This window comes from Glycine max, chromosome 19, assembly GCF_000004515.6.
Source record: "Glycine max cultivar Williams 82 chromosome 19, Glycine_max_v4.0, whole genome shotgun sequence".
NCBI lineage: Eukaryota > Viridiplantae > Streptophyta > Magnoliopsida > Fabales > Fabaceae > Glycine > Glycine max.
Window position 1 is genome coordinate 40180752 of NC_038255.2, and position 22823 is coordinate 40203574.

Below are 22823 nucleotides of genomic sequence, written 5' to 3' on the forward strand. Positions count from 1 at the left end.
CTTGTTCGTATATCTACTTTTAACATCAAACTATGTCTTGAATAAGAATGCTAAGTGTTGCCAAAAAATACATGTGTGAAATAAATAAAAAATAACACAAACATTTTTATTACAAACTTTATTTTGTATTTATTGTCTGGTTTAAGTATTTAGCTTTCCCTCCAATAATGTGGGCTCTTACGATTAAAAAGCTAGGAATCATAGATATGATGGGGTCATGAGTTGGATGAGTTAAAGTAAATCAACCCCATCAATGAAGGACAATAACTTTGTAGTTTTCCCAGCACAAAAGTTTGTTTTTTTATTGGCACTAGCCGCGTCTTATAGTTGGGTAGATCAACTAACAAGAGACGGAGAAAACAAAGTTTTGTTTGTGTTCGGTTTTGGTTTTAGTTTTTTCCCCATCCCCCTTATCTATTCTTTTGGCTTCGCACGTGCCCTTCTTAGAAACTAAAAGAAAAATACAAGAGCACTTTGTGTGATGTGTGTGTACATATAAATATCATGGTTCATGCATTGCATGCTTCATTTAAATTTAGAGAGGGATAGGCTTCATTTTTTGGTCAGAAATTTTTGCATAGACCCAAATTAATGTTCACCTTTGGTCAAGCAGCACCCACCAAAAAACTTTGATTTCCCATTGCAGCATATTTTGTCAAGGCAATCTTATTCTTATGGTAAAAGGAAAAAAATATTCATTAGTCGGTAAGGGGAAAGTGAGAAGCATAAAATTGAGGCAAGGTTATATAGGTGTCTCAGCTTAGTTTATAGGCACATCACACATCTTATTGAAGTTCATGATTCATCTCTAGTTCTTTTTTCTTAGACTTCGTTGACAACCATTCTTTGCCTTTTAGAGCATGGTGGGAAGCATTATGGGAGTGGTTCATAATGGATACTCAAATGGAAGTGTTGGTGTACAAAATTGTAATGGGGTGGAGGAGAAGCTTGATTGTTTGAGAAGGCTTATTGGGAAGGGTGATGGTGACCCTTTGAGAATTGTGAGTGTTGGAGCTGGTGCTTGGGGAAGTGTTTTTGCAGCTTTGCTACAAGACACTTATGGGCAATTTAGGGACAAGATACAGATCAGGATATGGAGAAGGGCAGGAAGGGCAGTGGATAGAGCCACTGCTGAACATCTCTTTGAGGTTATCAACTCAAGGGAAGATGTGTTGAGGAGGTTGATCCGGCGTTGCGCTTATCTCAAATATGTTGAGGCAAGGCTTGGTGATAGGACCCTCTTTGCTGATGAGATTCTCAAAGATGGTTTTTGCTTGAACATGATTGATACACCACTTTGTCCTTTGAAGGTTGTCACAAACTTGCAAGAAGCTGTTTGGGATGCTGATATTGTGGTCAATGGCTTGCCTTCAACAGAAACAAGAGAGATCTTTGAAGAGATTAGTAAGTATTGGAAGGAGAGAATCACAGTGCCTATAATTATCTCTTTGTCAAAGGGTATAGAGGCTGCATTGGAGCCTGTTCCACATATTATAACTCCCACAAAGATGATTAACCAAGCAAGTAAGAGTCTTTCTTCATCTCTACTTACAAGTTATCTGTTTTGGCTTCTTTCTATATAAAAATTAAGTATCATGCCTTTGCCAGGATAGAACAAGCAAACAAGTGTGATGATTGTTTTTGTCACTTGCTCTAATTTAGGGTGCATTAATTTGGATTAGTTGTGAAAAATAAATCATTTCAATAATCTTCTAGATGTAATCAATTATAATTGTTATAATTGATTATATGAAATAAGTTTTGTATTTGAATATTCTGGGTGAAAAGTGGTTCTAAGATAATTTATTTCATTTGAATGGTCTAAGAAATAGTCTTTTCATAATAAATTATAAAAAGGGTAAAGTAATTTGTAGTAATTGATTTTGTATTTGAATTAATCAATTATTGAAAAAATATATAAAAAAATAGCTAAAAATGAATTGCTAATTTTTAATCATAATCTCTAAAATTTTATCTGCCATAAAAAACCTATTTCCTGTGTTGAGATTATAATCTTTATAATCCAAATTACCAGACACATTTGAATAGTAATACCCATAAAAAAAAAAAAAAAAACTATTTATTATCAAGCCAATTAAAATCTTGAAGAAGAATCTAATCCAAACATGACGCATCAGTTAAAAATATTGCAAATTATGAGTTAATCTTCCGTGTTTATCTGAATGCATTTGAAATTTCATCAATAATCTTCGAAGTTCTTCTTGACTCAACCTTCCTGTCCTCTCTTTAACACATTCAGTTTACAAAAATCTATCTTGTTCATATTCATACTGAAGCATATTACAGATCAATTGTGATAATTCTCCTACTGAATTACATCTATTTGTTAACCAAGGATTTGATACTGAGCAACCGAATTTTCATGCTAAAGTTAGTACTTAGCTTCCTTGTTTTCTAGTAATTACTCCTCTTTTGATTTATTTCATCTGATTTTTTCTTATCAGAGATCATAGCCTTCTAACTATGCAATAATATGTTTAGTCCTTCCCTAATTCTTTACTCTTTGCGCCCAAACTTGACAGCTAGAGTGCCTATGGAGAACATACTTTATCTTGGTGGTCCAAATATTGCCTCAGAAATCTACAACAAGGAGTATGCCAATGCAAGAATATGTGGAGCTGAGAAATGGAGGAAAGCTCTGGCAAAGTTTTTGCGCCAACCACACTTTATTGTCTGGGATAACAGTGATCTCGTCACTCATGAGGTCATGGGTGGCTTGAAAAATGTCTATGCAATTGGAGCTGGTAAGCTACTAATTAATTGTTATATCTTTACATGCCATGTCAAACTTGCAGTAATCCATATCATCATGTTTTGGTTTGTGTAATGTTGTCTATTTCACTTCTTGGTTCACTCCGTATTCCACATAGACTAGGAAAACATACTTATGCATATTATCTCATAAAGATTCTACAATCTAAAGAAAATACAAAAGCAAGCATCTGTAAACAATAACCATACAATTTTTCCATGCGTGGTACATATAAAGGTATATAGATTAAGATTTCACGATTGATGATGTATACTATTGTAAGTTTAATTAAGGCATTATGTGTTTTCACATGCTATAGAGACTAGACTAGTTGGCATTAACTTTGAAAAGAAAGGGGTTCAACATACCTCTACTTTTAGAGGCATTCCCATGTCTTGCTTTCTGATTTATAATATATAAATCCTGTTTTTCATTTTAATGCTGTCAGGAATGGTAGCAGCCCTTACAAATGAGAGTGCCACAAGCAAATCCGTGTACTTTGCACACTGCACGTCGGAAATGATATTTATCACTCACTTGTTGGCTGAAGAACCTGAGAAACTTGCAGGGCCATTACTGGCTGACACTTATGTGACCTTGTTAAAAGGTCGTAATGCTTGGTATGGCCAGATGTTAGCTAAGGGTCAATTAAGACCAGACATGGGTGACAGCATTAGTGGCAAAGGAATGATTCAGGTATATTTCGTAATGTTTCATGTCCTAGTTTCTTCCAAGCTCATATGCTATGTTCCTGACTCCTGAGGTGAGCCAATTGTGTCTTTATAATGTGAAAGTTGAACAATTATATACATTAAAAAGTGATGATGTTTCACAGATAATTTAGCAGCATCCTATGGCAGAGGCTGCTGGTTTTCATCATTTGCACTAGTATTCATAGTTTATTAGGACTTTAGTTTGTTTTTAACTTGTATGGAGAAAATACGAAGATGATGGTATGTACCATCCTTGCTGGCAATTTTCAAAGCTTTATGTGATCTAAGGCATTCTTAGATGGGTTGATGAATATGATGTTACAATTTTTACTTGACATAAGCCACTCTTTTCACTTCTCTTATTATTTGGCCCTCATAGATTCCCTTGCCTCACCAAAGGTGGAATTAATATCATTCACATAAGAAAGAGAAATCATCCTTGTGTATTTCTCCTTAGAATCCATTTTTTGCCTTCAATCAAATCCCAATTACTAAACAAAAATGCTATGCCATTTATTTCTAGGGTGTGTCAGCAGTGGAGGCGTTCTTTGAACTTCTGAGCCAATCTAGCCTGAATGTGTTGCATCCTGAAGAAAACAAACCTGTTGCTCCTGTAGAACTCTGCCCTATCTTGAAGACACTCTACAAAATTTTGATATCAAGGTAATCTCCTGCAATAATTGACTGAAACTATGCTAGTCTTCTTTCTTTACCCTTATGCTTGTTATCTTTGAACACTTCCAACTCCAAGTACTACTACTACATTTGCAAATCTTCTATACATCTTTCCAATGCACTAAATGGGTTTCACATGTTTCTGGTGCATGCTGGATTTCTCAGGGAACAGTCATCACAAGCTATTCTGAAAGCCTTGAGGGATGAAAATCTGAATGATCCTCGTGAACGAATTGAGATTGCACAAAGCCATGTTTTCTACAAGCCTTCACTTCTTGGACAGCCCTGATTGTTTTCTCTCTTTGGTAAAAGTCAAATGTGGATGCAACATATGGGAAGCATTTATCAACTAAAAGGAAATATTTAAATGAGCATGGATGTATTGTTTTGTGATGGATTTTATATTACATTGTTGTATGTATATATGTCAAAATATAAGCCACTAAGCAATTGGACTGATAACTCCCAAAAACACTACACTAGCCTTGCCCAACAGGACTCTGTATGGTTATGGAGAAACTTAGGTGAGAACTCACTACTGCCTGATGGACACTACAACATTGTTTTTGGATTTTTTTTTCATTAATGGAATGGAATGGAATAAGTGTGGAAGGGATACAAAGGGAGTGGAAGGAATGAAGCAAAGCTACCTTTTCTTCTTGCTTGGAAGATTAATGAGGGATAGGAATGGAAGTTAAATTATAAAGGTCTTGAATGAAATGTAATATGCTTAATTATGAACAAAGTTTATTGCCCTTCCATCTCAATTTTGGAGAACAAAAACTGTGTATTTGAGGAAAACAAAGGGGGAATAGCTTCCCCTTAGGTTCCTTTCCCTTCCCATCCATTTCGAAACAAGAGGATTATTCCCCTTCCCCTTATCACTTGTGTGTGAATCTGAAATTGTTACTTCTGTTTTGGCAACATTGGTGAATAAAGTATACAACCTAAAAGCTAAAAACTCATTCTCAGTCACAAGGCACTGTTTATGATAAGATGAGTCTATTGAATTTTGTATTTTTTAATATAATAGTAACTAACTGAGATGGGAATTAGGACCACCTTGATCACTTGCTAACAATTGGACAAGGATCAAGGAATCTATTGCCAGTTTTCATCAGTACCTTCTGAAGTTAAAAACTTGACCTGCAACAGAGTTAAGAGGTCAATAATTATGCCCCACCACTCTGCTATTAAGACAATACATATTATCTTCCTAGCCTCAACGGAAAGGGGAAGGCATAGGCGGAGCATAAATTTTTTTGGAGGCCCGAGTATATAAGATTATAATATATTAATTAAATACAATTATTTTGGTAATGCCATCTCTTATAAGTGACTTTAAATATTTAATGATATAATTCAAATTATATCATAATTAAATTTAAACTCACAACGTGTCAGAATTTAAATCAAATAGTGTGTTTGTTTTATACTTCAATATATTACGGATGTAACTAAAAATTAATAAAAATCTATTGCACAAACACCCACGTGTTTTGCACAAACACTACTGCAAATAAAAAAAAGATTCTTGTGTAAAATATTTATAAAGACTGTATAAAACTGAAAGTAACATCATCAAATTTGTTAATGCTGTAAACCGCGCTTCATATTTTAACAATCAATCTCACAGCATGTGAATGCGGCACAACAGTTAGTTTGAAGTCTCCTCTGCAGTCACAATGACTAACCAGTTGCAAGGAAGAAAACCTATACTTCCTTTCATTTACAAACTGTTAAGAATTCTATCTATATAGGCTGTACAATTTCCTGTTACAAAACCCATTTTGGTTTGCCTATGTATCATTCATAACTATGTCAGAATCCTATACCAAATTCCAGGGAACCACTGGACATTACCAAAACCAACCAAGAGGGATACCCAAAAAAGCATGGCAGAAAAATGGGTTACCACCAGTAATAAGTTCAGCAGCTTCTGAACTGCTTAGCTAATTGTTCAACCAAAGCTCCTTTTCGAAGCTTATAGTACTGTTTTACTTTGTGGTCCTTTGCCATGGCCCTCAAATCAGTCAATGACAAGCTATTCAAGTCACCAGGCAGCAAAGATGAGGTCCCATCATGGGAATCCACCAAGGAATGCAACTTGCTAGTATGAAGAACTAACTGGCTTCCACTGTCCATAGAAACCCTATCTGAATTTGTTTCCATGTCCACGGTGATTGGCAACTTTGAAACTTTTCTTCTCTTTTGTAATTCAGAGAAGTTGCTATCATAAGGAACAATAGCACCACCTTCAGTTTCATGCTTGTCAGGTTGCACTGCCCTTCTAGAAATTTTCTTCCGGTTCATCGGCTCAGTTAAAATGGCAACATCATTACAGGGTTTGGATCTTCGCTGCCTCTTGGTTGATACAATTATGGGTGTACTTTGAATAACTTCTGTACAACTGTCATATGGTTCTCTGGAAGAAAATGCCTCTAGTTCCAGTTCCTGCTTTTCCCGAGCTTTTAGCTTTGAAGGGAAACTCATGTTCAACTTTCTGAATTTAGTAGTAATTTGGGATTTAAGGTCTTGTGCTTCTTGTTCCTCTTCATCTTCATCTATCAGCTGTAAATCAGTATACAGGGCACTCTTGGTTTGAATCCCTAACAGAAATCAATGCAGAATTTTCAGCATTAATAAGGGAGTGGTGTTTTCAATATTGAACACTAGTCCAGAATTATTACCATTACTTCCTTTAAAGGAGCAAAATTCAGTATTGGCGCTACAAAATGTTTGAGGATAAAATACTTGTAAAGGTAAATCCATGGAGTTCAAATCTTTATCTGGAGCAACCTTGGACTGTTTCTTGTAGGCCTTCCGTGCAGTTTTTGGAGCAATATCACATAGCTTTTTGTCTAAATTAGAATTTCTACATTTTCGTTGAGGTGAAGTAGCTAATCTGGAATTAGGATACTTTTTCCTCACTTTGATGTCAGTTGCAGGTCTGGAATCATCTGAGCTAACATCTTTGACAAATTCATTTTCTTTCTGCAGAATTTAAGAAAAAATGCATTAAAAACCTTGTTTAAAATAAAATAGTAATTTGCTACATCCAAGTGTAAATTGATTAGAAGGGGAACAATAACACTTCTTGCACCTGGGCTTCACTTGGAATATTTTCGTTGTCTTCAGCAGAAAACACATCCAAGATTTGACCTATATCTGTATCATTGAGTTGGCTTCTTTCAACATCATTTCCAGCAACTTTATTATCAGATGTTTCTGATAATTTCATCCAATCAGAGTGATCAGGAGATTCAGGTCCACTTTTTTGTTGTGAAGTAGCTAATCTGGAATGAGGATACTCTTCCCTCCCCTTGATGCCAATTGCAGGTCTAAAATCATCTGAGCTAACATCTTTTTGTTTGACAACTTCATTTTCTTCCTGCCCAATTTAAGAAAAAAAATGGACCAAAAACCTTGTTTAAAATTAAAGTAAAATAGTAATTGCAACATCCAAGAGGTTTAAATTGATTAGAAGGGGAACAACACTTCTTGCACCTTGACTTCACTTGGAATATTTCCATTGTCTTTGGCGGAAAACAAATCCAACATTTGACCTATATCTGTATTAATGAGTTGGCTTCTTCCGACCTCTTCATTTCCAGCAAGTTTACTATCAGATGTTTCTGATAATTTCATCCAATCAGAGTGATCAGGTTCACCTTTTCGTTGTTGTGAAGTAACTAACCTGGAATGAGGATACTCTTTCCTCCCCTTGACACCAATTGCAGGTCTAAAATCATCTGAGCTAACATCTTTTTCTTTGACAAATTCATTTCCTTTCTGCACAATTTAAGAGAAAAAATGGATCAAAAACCTTTTAAAATTAAAGTAAAATATTAATTGCAACATCCAAGAAGTTTAAATTGATTAGAAGGGGAACAACACTTCTTGCACCTTGACTCCATTTGGAATGTTTTCATCGTCTTTGGCAGAAAACAAATCCAACACTTGACCTATATCTGTACTAATGTGTTGACTTCTTCTGACTTCTTCATTTCCAGTAACGTCATTATCAAATGTTTCTGATAATTTTGTCTCAACAGAGTGATCAGGTGCATGGATGATAGCCCCCAAATCAGGACTTCTAACAAGAGATTTTTCAGACAATTCCTTAACAGAAAAAAATCTAGTCAGTATTTAAAGCAGGTCCACTGGCTGAGAGTCTGAGACATGTTTGACAGGGGATAGAAAATAAGAGCATTTAAATTAAAAACATACAACAGAGCTTTCTGTACCTCAATCTTTTCGGGATTATCTGATCTCTTTCCATGAAGCTCCAAAAGAAGTTCTGAGCTTCCAGAGCTTTCAGAGGTTCCATGGAGTTCTTTTTCTTCCCCCTTAATGATTATATTAGAATCAAAAGTGCTAGAATCCTTGTCTAGATTCACAATTGGACTCAACATTTTCATATCCAGAGACTGCTTCAAATTGAAAAGGTGGGGGAAGAAAACACGCCAGTTACATTCAAAACCAAGTGTCAACAGTTAAATACTATACATTAAACCAACACTACCAGAAGATACACAAGAGCAACCAAGGAGATAGGAGTAAATATATGTGCTAAATGGCAAGCAACGGATAGCTAAATATATATTGTTGTCATTATCCAGCACTTGTAAGATAGAGAAAATCCATAGGTTAACCCTTTAATTAAGATAAAAGAATTACAGTTATACAATTGATAAGCTATTGTATACTACAGTAGTATAACTTATAATCAATAGTAGCATAATTACTTCCCCCTGCATGAATATTTGAATAATAGAAATTAAGGAATATATACCAAAAATGAAAACAGAAAACGTTTTTCATATCCAAAAACTAAATTTCAAAAGCCAAACCTGAGCAAGTATTTCATGAAGTGTCTCAGCAGGTTCACTATCTAACAGTGGCTGCATCTCCGCATCATCAGTATGATCATTCTTCAAAGTGCTAACCGCCACATCAAGCCGGTTGATTCTCTCAGTGAGAACAGCACGGCATATATCAGGCCATTTTTCATGCTCGGCGCAGGCCAATTCATTCTGAAGAAACAAGAGGTCCCTTTCAAGTTCCTCGATCTCGGTATCTGCCTTGGTGATCAAAATTCTCAAAACCCGGACACAGGATTCCACATTCAAGGCATCCTCCTCTATCAAATCTACAAGTTCAACAGAAAGCCAGAGTAAACACAACACACGTAGGACCCAAATGCAGTGTGAGCGAGGGAGTGAAACAATAATTACCACGGCCACACCCAAAGTAGAAGTCACATTCAGGATGCTGTGACCAGTAATTACTACCACTCGCAACTGAGACAAGTAAATAAATAAATTACATGTCAAAAGCAATTTGATTTGTTTGGATAAACTTCTTGATCATAATCATTTATAGGAGAAAATCAAATAAGAAAAAAAATATTGAAGAGGGATCAATTTACTCCATATGCAACTCTGGGTGAAACTACCTCTTCAGCAACTCTAAGTATATATTAAATTTTATTAATTCAACCATAAATTATATATATATATATATATATATATATATATATATATATATATATATATATTGAGTGGATTAAGTAATAAATTTCCATAAAATTTAAAAACTGTTTCATTCTTCATTAAACAAACCTTTTAAAAATATCGACTTTAACTAACATGTGCGCATAGAAAATATTGAACGGGTTAATTAATAAGTTGATTACAACTATTTTTTTAGAGTGAAAAGTTGATTATATAACTTATTCAACCTACTAAACGATTAATTAATTAAATAATGACTTGAGAAACAGTAGTGGTAGGGAAGAAAAAGAGAAACCTTGGGCATAGGACGAACCCCAGAGATCCCAAGCCATGAACTGCAGTAGGTAACTACTACTATATCCTGAAAAATGAAAACAAAAAGTGGCTTTGAGGAAGACGAAAAGTTGAATATAATAATAGTAATAGTAATAGAGAACATGAGATTAAGGGAGAAAGTAGTAGCGGAAAGGAAAGGAACGAACATGGTGTTGGTCGGTGCGAAAGAGGGTTGAACGACAAAGGCATTGTGTACGGAACTTCTTCAAGAGAATCGAAGAAGAAGGGGAAAGGGGTGGAATTAATTACTATTACGATTTACGCACCAACCAGAGTATGTATTAATTAAATAATAATTAATGAAGCATTAAGAATGATGGTCACATCACACACAGCGTAACCATTAATGGCCATAAATAAAATATAAAAAAAAAAATGCAGTAGTAGTACAAAGATGCCTAAAAAGGGAGAAATTAAATGAAATGAGGAAGGGAAGCACGTTTGTATTTTACTTCTTCACCTGGAAAACGAGTCCGTGAAATGCGAGTGAGAGTGCCTAGGGTTTTGCGATTGTCCACAAATTCAGAGAAGAAGAAGAAAGAGCGAATAACAAGAGTGAGTGTGTGTTCTGTGTTGCAGCGAAAAAGGCTGCAACTGAAAATGAAAGCGGCGAGACTGAGGGTAGTGTGGTCATTTCCTACACTGCGACGTGGGCCCGGGGTTCTGGTGGGGCCCTGTTTGACTGGGCTAGTTCGTGGGCCGTCGATTTTTTTCAGGTGCTATTTTTATCACCCAATGGGGTCCACACGTCAACTCTTTTTTTTGCTACACGTCTATTCTATTTTTTTTAACTTTTAAAAGTTTTTTAATTCCTTTTATAAAATCCTTTTGTTCATCTTTATGTTTACTAAATAGAGAACACGTATATATTTTTATATTTTCCCTAAAATATTAGAAGATTTGTTAAAAAAATAAATACTCCGTATGGTGCGATAATACTTAATAGAGTAAATGTTTTTTAATGGATGTGTACGGACTTTAAACAACGTAAAGAGAGAAGCATTCTATAATTGACATAGAAAACGACGTGACCGAGTGATTCTTAAAGTTTTGTTTAATTATCTTAAATAACAAATTAAAATGAAACTGAAAGTGTTTAACTGTTTATAATATTATTTTTAATTAAATTAAAAGTAAATACTTGTTTTAATAACTTGACTGCTAAAATTTTACATGAAAGATGAAACTTATATTTAAATTTAAATTTAAATAATAAGACTACAAAACATCTTGTTTTTTTTTTCACAAAATCACTTATATCATTTCATTAAGAATCAAAAGTCAATAAAATAGGAATCAAATGGAAAATATGTGCCTAGGAAAAAACCTTGTTATCTTCCTAAATGATTTTTAAGTTTTCTCTTCTTATTTTAACCTTCTTTTTACCTTGTTAACATAAATTTTTTCATGAGTTAAATTATAATGTTGATCTCCTATAATTTTAAATCCGTAATTTTCGTCAATCTATTTTTAAATCAAGATATTTCATCTCTATTTTTTAAAATAAATAATTTTAATTTTTCCTTCATTCAAAGTTGTTAAAAGTTAACTTTGATGGAATGTGTTGGAACATGGTATCTAAGTAGCTAACATAGGCTAACAAGAGATTAAATAAAATAAAAAAGATTTTAATAAGAATTGAAATATTTAAAGATAAGATAAAAAATCACTCAAATACTTACTTTGTTTAATTAATTTTATAAATATTATTTTTTATTAATCATTAATGAAAAGCTATTAATTTTTTGAATTTTCAAATATTTAAAATAGAAATTTTTTTAATTATTTTATATCATTTTATATATTTTTGTTGTGAATAGTTTACATATTTTATTTTCATTTACCAATTTATATTTAAATTTCATAAATTAATATATAAATTATTTACATAAATTATGAAAGAAACGAGTGACATTCAATCTTATATGCTTATGAAAGAAAAGGCTTAAATCCCAAAATATTTTCACCCATAGATTTATATAAATCATGTGGTTGAAGTTACCAAACGAGTGACATTCAATGGTAAAAATCATATATCTTGTGTGTTTAGTTATGTGTGTGTGTGTTTTTTTTAAAGATGTCATCTTTTTTTTTTTTTTACTGCAAACACTAAGATTATCATTTATTTAAAATAATGACATCAATACAACGAGGAGCATATATACTCAAAAACTTTTGGACTAATATATAATCTAGACGTCTTGACTAACGAATAAGCGACTTGATTAGCTTGTCTTTGAGCACAAAACTCACATAAGAGTTATGAATAAACCTAAGTTTGTTCTTACGTAAAGACAGTAAAAAACCCTAAACTCAGAATTTGTAGAAGACGAAGAGAGGATGTCATCTGATACTTGTTTTGCAGTCGAGCTGATCAAAGATGATGTTATATGGAACTGTTTCTGGATGGTCCATATGATTGCAGTATATATGCTGGCAGATTTTGAAATTTCCACGTTCATCACGGATACAAACACCAATTCCATATGTACTTGTCTGTCTCTCTGCATAAATGCATGGAAGCATCAATGTTGCACTTTAAAAATCCAGAGACGGAGGCTTTGTCCATTTAATATCAGGAGTTGCTGGTGTGGTTGACATGCCACGCTGAGAGCTTCCAGATTTGTTCTTGGAAACAAATTGCCAGTGGGAGATAAAATCATTCACACTTTCTCATTTCTTCGATCTGCCCCATATACCCCATAGTGCTGATATCAATTGAAGCTGCTGCTTGTGGTAATCGAATACTTGCAGAAAATGGAAAAGCCTTTCCTTCACTGAATCAACATCATTAACGAAAGTCTGATTGCTATGCCATATATAACTGCTTCATGCCATTGTTTAACTTCAAAATTAATTATAATCATAATCAATTTTTTTAAATTAATTTCATCCAAACTTAATTTTGTAAATGTTAATCCAAACATATATAATCAAAAGTTTTATTTATCAAGAAATAAATAAGAATTTTTTTCATGAAATAGAAGATTTTTTTCAAAGAAAAAAAAATCATAAGATAAAGGTGAATGATAATAGAGATATAAGATTCATCATTTGGTTGGATGGTTAAAAAAAATTATTTGAATTTTTTTACTAAAAAAACTAAAAAACTAATAATTAATATTTATCTATAAAAAAATGGTGAATTATAACAAAGTCACGTCTTTTCTTTTTAAGTCTGGTCATCTTAGTGTGTACCATATATTTCAGTCAACGTTTTATCTTTTTTTATGCACATTGTTTTATTTTCTTATGTGACATTTGGTTGTTACAATCATATTTTTCATTAAAGTACGTTGTCGTTTTAATCTTTTGAAAGTATTCTGAGGTATTAATTTATGCAACAATTGATTCTTCAAACAATAGTTTTTCGATCGATACCAAAATAATTGAAAAGTTATTATGCACAAAATTAAGAGCAACATCTTATGTTTCAGCCGGGAACCTTACCGAGCCAAGTTTTTAAAAAAAATATAATAGCTATTCTTTCAAGTTGTATCTCTACCAAATATGTTCATAATATGCCATAGCATCTAGACTTAGTATAAATAATTGACAAAATGTTAACGAATATTCTTTAGAAACATTAGTTAATGAATTAAAAAAAATTATTAAGATGCATAAAATCATATTGTTCATAATTTTTTTATATTCTCTTATAATTTTTATAATAAATATTTTTTTAATTTTTTGATTAATTTCTTAAGGATATTGATTAGTAAAGTCCTAAAAAATTAATATTATACGGAAAATTTATTCTTTGAAGACTAATTTTTTGGGTTATTATTTTATTGACTTGAAGCATCTATCATGTTAGTAATGATTAATCGTTATTAAAAAAACTTGACTTTTAATAAGTATTTTTTCTTAATTATTTTTTCTACTTATAAAAGTTCAAAATCGATATTTTATTTAAAAGATCTTAATTCAGCTTCATTCGAATTAACAGTATACATGTTAGTCTTTAAAATAAATTTAGTTTTAAACTAGTCTTTAAATCAACTTGACCATTCGATTATAAAATTAATCAAACCAGTTAAAATAAAAATAATTTGAAATCAATTCAATTTGATTTTTTTAACGAAGTAATTTCCTAATTCTTAGCGATTAAAAGGAACCAACACATTCGAATTGTTGTTTGTTGTACATGTCACGTCAAGTGGGAATAACAATTGTGATTGTTGATTCATGTAGCATAGAATGTTTGCTCGAATTAAGAAAATGAAACGACAAGTCGAAAATGTTGATTCACCTACTCTTGGTTAAAAACAAACTCACTCTAGTAATATGTTTTAAAACATGTCTATTTTGATAATAAGTTTATAAAAGAGACCCAGGATCAATCACCCTCATGGAATATCAAGAGTTTCATTAATTACCCTTATGTTTACATTTTAATTTTCACTATTTCTCTAACATTTAGATAGTAGTAATGAACAGTAAGATTTCATTAACATAGTGATAGTAATTCTTAAAAAAAAATAAACACATGAACTATTTTAAAATTTACAATGCAATACCACAAATTACACAAATTGAATTTCTGGAGTTTCTCACTTTCCCTGTCATCATTTTAAGTACAAGATCTTCCAATGCTCTTCCCATCATTATCATTTCTCTCCATTCCCCTATCATTTTAAGTACGAGACGTATCTAATGTTGGCAATTCACTTTGCAAAACTTAAACCACAGGACAAGGAACCCCAACCACTCTGAAATTTGTCACATGCACTTCATCTCTTCTTTTAGTGCTAAACTGCAACACGCATGCATTGTGAATTCAGTACCCTATCTTAAAATTGGCATTTTTCCATCTTGTTAGACATTTTTCTATTTCTTGCCATTGGGTTTCCAATTCCAATATTTGTTTTGACTCTATTATTATAGTTACTCTACGTTCCGTCCATAAAGACACGACTTGGGCAACAAGTTGTGGAATACATCATTATGATGTGGTTTAATGCTGCAAGGTTGTGTAAGGCGTCAAGTCAATTAAAAAATTGCATAAGGTTCTTAGACACTCAAGGTTCACTTAAAAAAAATCATATCTATAATAAATTTCATTTATTGTTAATTTTAGATATTAAATGATAAATTTTACTAGGAATTTTTAATTGAGTTTTCTTTGTTTAGACCATCTTCCAAAGTATTTAACAACTTAAATTCGACATATCAGATTAAGTTGGAACAATTAATTGACATGATGATTGATATTTGGTGATTGAGATTTTTTGTTACATTAGAATTAATTTATTATCAGCATAATATAATTATTATTTATTATTAATTTTAAATCTAAGTTATTGTTATAAATTTTTTACTCAATTATATTTTTAGTCTTTGTGACTTATCACATGGGCAACTTTAATTGTTTAAATTAAGTTTTCATATTCAATGAAATTTAGTCTTATATATTTATATTAATTAAATTGCTGACAGTGTAGCTGACGTGCATCTTCTATGTTGATGTGCAAAACTAGAATAATAAGGTGGCAATTTATTAGCATAAAACCTATTTTTAGAAAAATAATTTAAAGTCATGTGCTAGAAACATGAACTAGCACGGCTACAAATGCGTCATTTTTTTATAGTAGACTCCCTTTTTATTTTATTTTTCAAAAATATTCTGGAAATATACACTCATCTTCACTCTCAGGAAGAGAACACTCCCCAATGACTATTTATGTTAGCTAAACTTTCACTCGTCCATCACCCCGCACGTCACTCTCTCCACCTTTGCTTTCGTACACTACCACACACAATCGGTACTTTCCAGAACACCAATTTTCCCCAAACCTTCAATTAACAACTTCATCCCTTCTTTCTAGTGCACCTCGTATAAACATCATGTAACATTATATTTTTCGTAATTTCTGATTAAGTGCTTTAATTAAATAGTAAGAATAATTAAATTTTATTTAAGTGTATAAGTAATTAATTAATTATAAGATGATGAATTGTTATAGTTATGTCTATGTTAGGTATATATTTCATGTTGTATATGTGTTTTAATGAGTTTTAGAGTGTTTAAATCAAGTGTATCCACATCAAGTCATGAGAAAGAGATGGTGAGTTTAGCGAAGTGTGGGGTGTAAAGAGAAAAAAATGAGAAAATCATAAATTTTTACAAAATTCTTGTAAATTTGGAACCTAAATCAAAATATCATTTTTTACTATTTTTCTCCTTGTGCAAAAGAAAGCTTCTTTCTCCTTTTCTAATTGTTCTTTGAGTTGTTCCTAGTGTGATAAGGACCTTTCTTCTTCCTTCCTTTGTTTCATTTTGGCTTTCTCATAGAGCATCCATGGGATTTCATGAAAAAAACTTGGTTTTTAGGGTTTTGATTTCGTTTGTGGTTGCTTTTAGGTTTAGGGTGATGTTGTTGAGATAGACTTGTTGTTGGAGTGGAGGAAAGCTCCTCCCTTGGACCTAAAGTTCATCATTTTCTCCTCCATTTTCACAAAGCTTTATTTTGCTTCTATAGAGGTACGGGAAGCCTTACCCTTTTCTATGATTAGGTTGCCTTGGATTGGTTTAAATTTTGTTTGAGAATTAATCATATTGTTTAAAAATGGAACATTAAGCATGTGGGGGGTTTTTGATTATTTGATGAATATTGATGAAAAGTTTCTATTTGTAAATAGTTTTGATGTTCTGTAGTATTTGAATTGATAGAAAATAGTTTGGATTTGTTTTGGAATGATTTGAAAGTCATGAGAGACAATTTTATAAAATTTTAAAATTCTACCAAATTCACATTCACTGATAGTTTTGTGTCCATTCATCAATTTCGTGTCCAGTGACCATTATCAGTTTTGAGTTCAATAACCATTCTGAATTCAATGATCAATTTTTAAGTCTAATGACCAGTTCATGTCTAGTGATCATTTTGAGTATAATGACCATTTTTTGAGTCCAGGACTAGTTTTGAGTCCAATGACCAACTTGGATGTAAATATGATTAATGTTTGTTTTCCTCACGTAAGTTAATTATTTTAAGATCTTAATAAATTTATGATGATATGAGATGCAACTAAGGTTATGTTGTTTTATTATTAGAGTTGACTTTACATTGAGATCATGATATTCATATTCATATAAAATTTTGCGAGTTGTTTGTAAGAATTTAAGGTGTTGAAATGTTTTGCTATGCTTATTGAACTATATGTGGGTTCATCAGTGTGATGAACATATGAATGGTGAATCTATGATATTATAACATTTTATGATGTTGAGATTGGTGAATGAATTTGTGATGATGTATGATATTAATTTGAATGATCATAACATACATGCATTGATGAATGACATTGCATGTGAATAGGCACGTAAGTTGGGGGTGCTAAAAAGGCCTTTAGCCTAATACTGGAGGTTGATGTGGTGGCTAATGTCGAATGTGCCTATAGAATGAATGGGTGGGTGAATTCCTAGATAGTTTAAGGTCTTTGCAAGCCTTATTGGGGTAATCCATTACTCACACTCATCCATTTTTTCAAAACCACACTTCATTCGTAGTGTTAATTCAGGTCTCCCAATTGGTCAAATCATAGAGTACGACTATGTTAAGGGACATGTTTCAATTAACCGCTCTAAAGGTGAAATCTTCCAAGAGTAAAGATTCAACATGATATGATAAATATGTGCATTAATAATTGTGACTTGAGAATGATGTGTTACCTGATGAGTCATGGAAATATTGTGTTATTTGATGATTGGTGGACTGATGATGACGATGATGCATGATGATTGAACCTTTATGTAATGATTGACAAACTAATGATTGTTATGAGTTGTTCTATCACTAGAATTCTAAGACTTGTGTTTTATGCATAATTTATGCATGTTATGTCATATATGTGATAATAGTGGATCATGTTTTAATTGTTAAGTTCTATCCCTTGTTAGTGTGTTTGTTTTGGTAAACTTACCCTTGCATTGTTATATGTGTGATTCGTGCATGTGATGATCCCATATCTGACGTACATAGGGAGTAGATGGATAAAAGGTGGTTCTATGCCATTTGGAGACTCAATGAATATGTGTATCTGAACGTGATGACACATTATCCATTTTGTTTTCTCTTTAATTTTATGTATAATGTTCACCGACTTAGAGTTTATGTAATTTATCCTTAAAGTGTAGTTTATGTTTACATGCATGTATGGAGGAGATTTGAGTTATTATGATGCTTATATATATGATATGATTTTTCTTTTGATGTTCTATGTTTTAGTCTTTATCCTTTGAGATGTGAAAAATTTACAAATACTTTCATAAATAAATTAATTGAAGAGTTTTAAATAGATTAAAATAAAATTTTGGGCTTGAGATAATTCATAATACATGATGGTGGTACTAATTCAACAAGGAAAAATGACACCTTTACCTCTCTAATTCTAATCCAAACAACAAGCAAAACAAGGCAATCTAGTGCTCACATAACAATGATGATGACGAGCCTATTCAGAACCTCTCGACAAGGATGTTATTGCAAAATTACTCATTGAGGCAGTAACAAAGCAGCACAATGTGGCATAGTGGACCTGGCACACCGCTAACATCCACATGGTGTTGTTCCACACCTACAATGAGATCGAGGACTGCAAGGTTATCTCTGGCAAGGCCACCGGCAAGTCAATGGTCATGGATGAGGTTGATGCTATCAGATTGCCCATGGTCATTAAGAGCCAGAGTGAAAGTTCAACTCTCATTAACATAAATAGTCATTTAGCATAGGGGGAGTGTTCTCTTCTTGAGAATGAAGGAGAGTGTATACTTCATGGATATTTTTGAAAAAAAAAAGGAAGTGTACTAATAAAAAGGAAAAGTGGATATAAGAATTCCAAAAATTAGTTAAGAAAAGAATGATGACAAGTTTTAAATTACTTTTATCCTATTTATCTTAACCATGAATTAAATTAGGTGATATATTTTATTCTTCTTACCATATAAGACACCTAGCACATTTTTTTCACAAAAAAAAAATGAATATCTCCTTGGTAAGTTGTTTTGTCCCGGATACACCCTGCACCTCGATCACTCCATCATACTCTATTTGTTTTATTTTACTTTTAAAATCTTAAGAAAAACTTCAAGTTCTAATTGATTTCCAAAATCTTATAAATAATGTTTTGATAGGATTAAATATGATTCTGTTCCTCCAAATATTTATTGAAATTGATTTTAGTTCTCTAGAAATAATTTTATTCAATTTGTTCTTTGAAATTTTTTAAATTCTCCTTTTAAGTTATTTATTTACCTCTATTAACTTTTTCTTTTAAAAGTTTACGGCAGTAGTTATTCTATCATTAACATTTTCATTTTCAACGTTAAATTAATATTCAACGTGCTTTGCAAGAATAAAAAAAACTAAAATATATTTTTTATTTTTAATAAATATCGGATTTTTATGTTTACTTCCACATAAATATTTTATTTGCATTGGATTTCTACTAAAATAATAATTTTATTTTTTTTATTGACACTTTTAAGTATTTTATAAATTAATGAATTTTATGTTTGTTTTTTTATAATTTTTTTCATTTGTGATATGTCTTTTTAAAAAGACAAATAACAAATAATTTTTTTTTATAAAAAAAATAAATATAAAATTCGTTAATTTATCTAAGACTATAAAAATATCAAGGACTAAAAAAATTTTGTTTTGTCAGATAACAAAAATGAAAAAAAATTAAAGAATAAACATAAAATTTAAATATTTATTAGAAATTACAAACATATATTATAAAAAAATCATATTAGAGTTGTATTATTTTCAAACAGGTGCTTACAATTAACTCATATTATCTTTGTTCTTGGTGGAACATTATTCTAGGAACAAACATCAATTGATCAACAAGAGCATTGACTTGATTGTAACAATCATATTATTCACAGGGGTGAAGCCCGTTTATATTTAATATAAAAATTAACGGAATTAAATAAATGACATAAAATCAAAATTTTAGTGACTAAATGTAATAAAATTATTTTTGGAAGACGAAAAGCGAATATATGAATGACCAAAATCACATATAATAGAAGTGTTTGTGATGAGGTTTAGTCCAATTTTTAGTTAAAAATTTATTTAAATCAAACATAAAATTATATACAATTTAATTTAAATGTAATCTTGACAGAACTCTAATCGATCGATTTGTGTGATTTGATTTGGATCAATTTTATAATTTTTAATACTTTGAATTTTATCCTAATATAATCTTTAAAAATGTTTAAATTTAACTAAGAAAGAAACTGGCACAATGTAAAATCTAGTAATTAATTAAGTTATAATCAAAACTTGAAATTGGCATTTACATAATAATAAGAAACAGAAGAACAAAACATTACATACATGATAATAATTATATTATTAATCTCTTATACAAAAAAATTATTTGTCTAAGATACCTACTATTCAGTACCTACTATTCGTCAAATAAGTTGAAGCCTTGAATAGCCAACCCCACAATGATTCATTCATAATATGTTTACTTGCGTATAGTGCTAGCAAATAAGATTGATAAAATCATAGTGTGTTTAAACATGTGAGAATAAATACATATATCTTATCCATAACAAATTACAACTATGAAATAATTTGTTTAATTCACTGTACATTTCATTACTTCAGCTTTCTTTTATTAAAAAAATTAAATTATAAAAGAATAACAATACTAAAGCGCAGCGCATACTTGAGTATGGTATATGTGGTTCAATTTGATTTGAATGATGCCAGAGACATAAATAGGATACCAAATTAAATCGAATTAAACCGATTAATTTGAGCACAAAATTATTTAAACAAATTAAAAAGACATCAGTTTGGTTTGAATTTTATTTTTTTAGCAAATTTTGAATTTTAGTCTGGTTTGAATTTCAATACTCCTAATATTTAACCTTTTTTATATATTGTTGAAGTAAACTTTTTAATACTATTAATAAATTAAAATAAATAAATATGCCTTTTGAAAATAATTATTGAAAATCAATAATTTTCAACAATATGTCAATTCTATATATTTTTTTGATACATAGATAGAAAAATAGGACGAAACAAGGAAAGGAAAAGGATTTAATTCGGATGCCATTAGGCATGGGCCCATGACATGAGTAGTCTAAGTAAATCATCATAGACAAGATTTCCCAGTTCAACACCACTCTAGAGAATTGAGTCCAAGATTAGATAGATGACCCGAACATTGGTTGCCTTCACGCAAATATGGTAATTTTAGATTAGATCACAATGTATTTTTTTATAGTATTAATATATATATATATATATATATATATATATATATATATATATATATTAATTCTAAAGAAATAAGAATTTAATTAAAAATGTGTTGGCAAACAGTTTTTATATATTATCATTTAAATTGGTATATGTGATAAATTTGTTAACATTGATTGTAAATATTATATAAATTATCTTAAGGGTGATTTTTAATTATTTTATAGCGTAAATTTTTTATACTAATAATGTCAATTAAACTAAATAGTAATATCTATTAAATTTAATTAGAAGTAAATGTATTTCCCCTATCATTTAATCATACATTACCATATGTGGTATAATTATTAACTCTTATAAATTACTTTAACACATAAAAAATTCTAAGTATTTAAACAGTATTAAATTTAAACTCTAATTTATTACACAACTATATTTTGCCTAAAAAAAACTACATGCCATGATGTTAACTTAAAATAACTATAATGAATGTAAATTGTGATACCGAAGAGTTTATCAATATTGGATCATGTTCTTCTGTGGCAATTATTTCTTAAAAAACTTTTTATAGAAGAGGACCATAATGTTATGTAAATATCACCGTGGATTTGGAGCATACATCATTATCCATAAAGGTTCCTTATCATAAACATGATGCTAATTTCTTGCACACTTAAATATTGTAGTATGTATTTTTAGACGATAGGGTTTTGTGAATGAGTGTCGGTTTATGCGTCATGGCTTGGAAGTGGAAGAGTTGGCGTTTTAAACACAAATCAAAGAAAGAAGAGGTGATACGACAAGTGCCAAGATCTTTGTCGTTTTGATCCCAACGTGTCGTCTGGCACCGCGCCTCTCATTTCCCATAGATTATAGTCTTTGTTCTTTCACCCTTTTATTTTGCTTAATTATTAAATCTCTCGTTATTAACCTAAAAAGGAGGAAGAAAAACAAGGAAAACACCCCAAAAATCAGGAATAATTTACTCCTATCCTAACATTAAGGGGAATAATTGGGTGGTGGAAGGACCATGGATATGATGTGTGGGACACCCCCTTTTCAATTCCAATCTAAAAAAGTTCTCTCAAAATAATACTCACTTGCTTTACATTTTAAGCGATTCGAAATTCAATTTGAATTTCATAATATATCATCCCTTATTAATCACTAAGATAAAAAAAAACTCTAACTCTAATTGTATTAAAAAATTATTTTTACTAAATTTAATTAAGATACAATATTAGTATTTTTTTTAGATATAAGTATCTTTCATTAAAAATAATTACTTAAATTGGATATAGTCATTATGAGTGATAATTTTTTTTATAAATATTTAATACAATTGTATACCAATAAATTAGAGCATCTCAAAACCGTTAATTCAATAATTTTATTATACTATTCAATTACATATTATCATGCAGTAAAAAAATTTACCCATTATCATATATAATAAATTTAATAATTATAATAATTACTCATATATAAACTGATCTATGATTGGTTGAGAGTGTTTATACTAGTAACGGAAGAAAATTAACTGGCACTTTTATTTATTTATTACAAAAGCAATACA

General features: G+C 30.9%; 2 protein-coding genes across 2 annotated transcripts; one reads left to right on the top strand and one right to left on the bottom strand.

Moving 5' to 3' along the window:
• Window positions 1-357: 357 nt before the first annotated feature.
• LOC100781512 (glycerol-3-phosphate dehydrogenase [NAD(+)] GPDHC1, cytosolic) lies at window positions 358-4922 on the top strand. Its single transcript, XM_003554113.5, has 5 exons — window positions 358-1524; window positions 2544-2765; window positions 3222-3469; window positions 4010-4149; window positions 4327-4922. The coding sequence occupies exons 1-5, from the start codon at window positions 861-863 to the stop codon at window positions 4448-4450; spliced, it is 1398 nt and encodes a 465-aa protein (XP_003554161.1). The 5' UTR covers window positions 358-860; the 3' UTR covers window positions 4451-4922.
• Window positions 4923-5724: 802 nt separating this feature from the next.
• Window positions 5725-10645, bottom strand: LOC100782404 (uncharacterized). Its single transcript, XM_006604279.4, has 10 exons — window positions 10474-10645; window positions 9973-10038; window positions 9399-9464; window positions 9015-9313; window positions 8409-8591; window positions 8068-8283; window positions 7669-7953; window positions 7265-7552; window positions 6852-7155; window positions 5725-6770 (listed from the first exon to the last, which is right to left on the bottom strand). Exons 2-10 carry the CDS (start codon window positions 10007-10009, stop codon window positions 6091-6093), a joined length of 2358 nt encoding a protein of 785 aa, XP_006604342.1. The 5' UTR covers window positions 10010-10038; window positions 10474-10645; the 3' UTR covers window positions 5725-6090.
• Between the last annotated feature and the right edge of the window lie 12178 nt (window positions 10646-22823).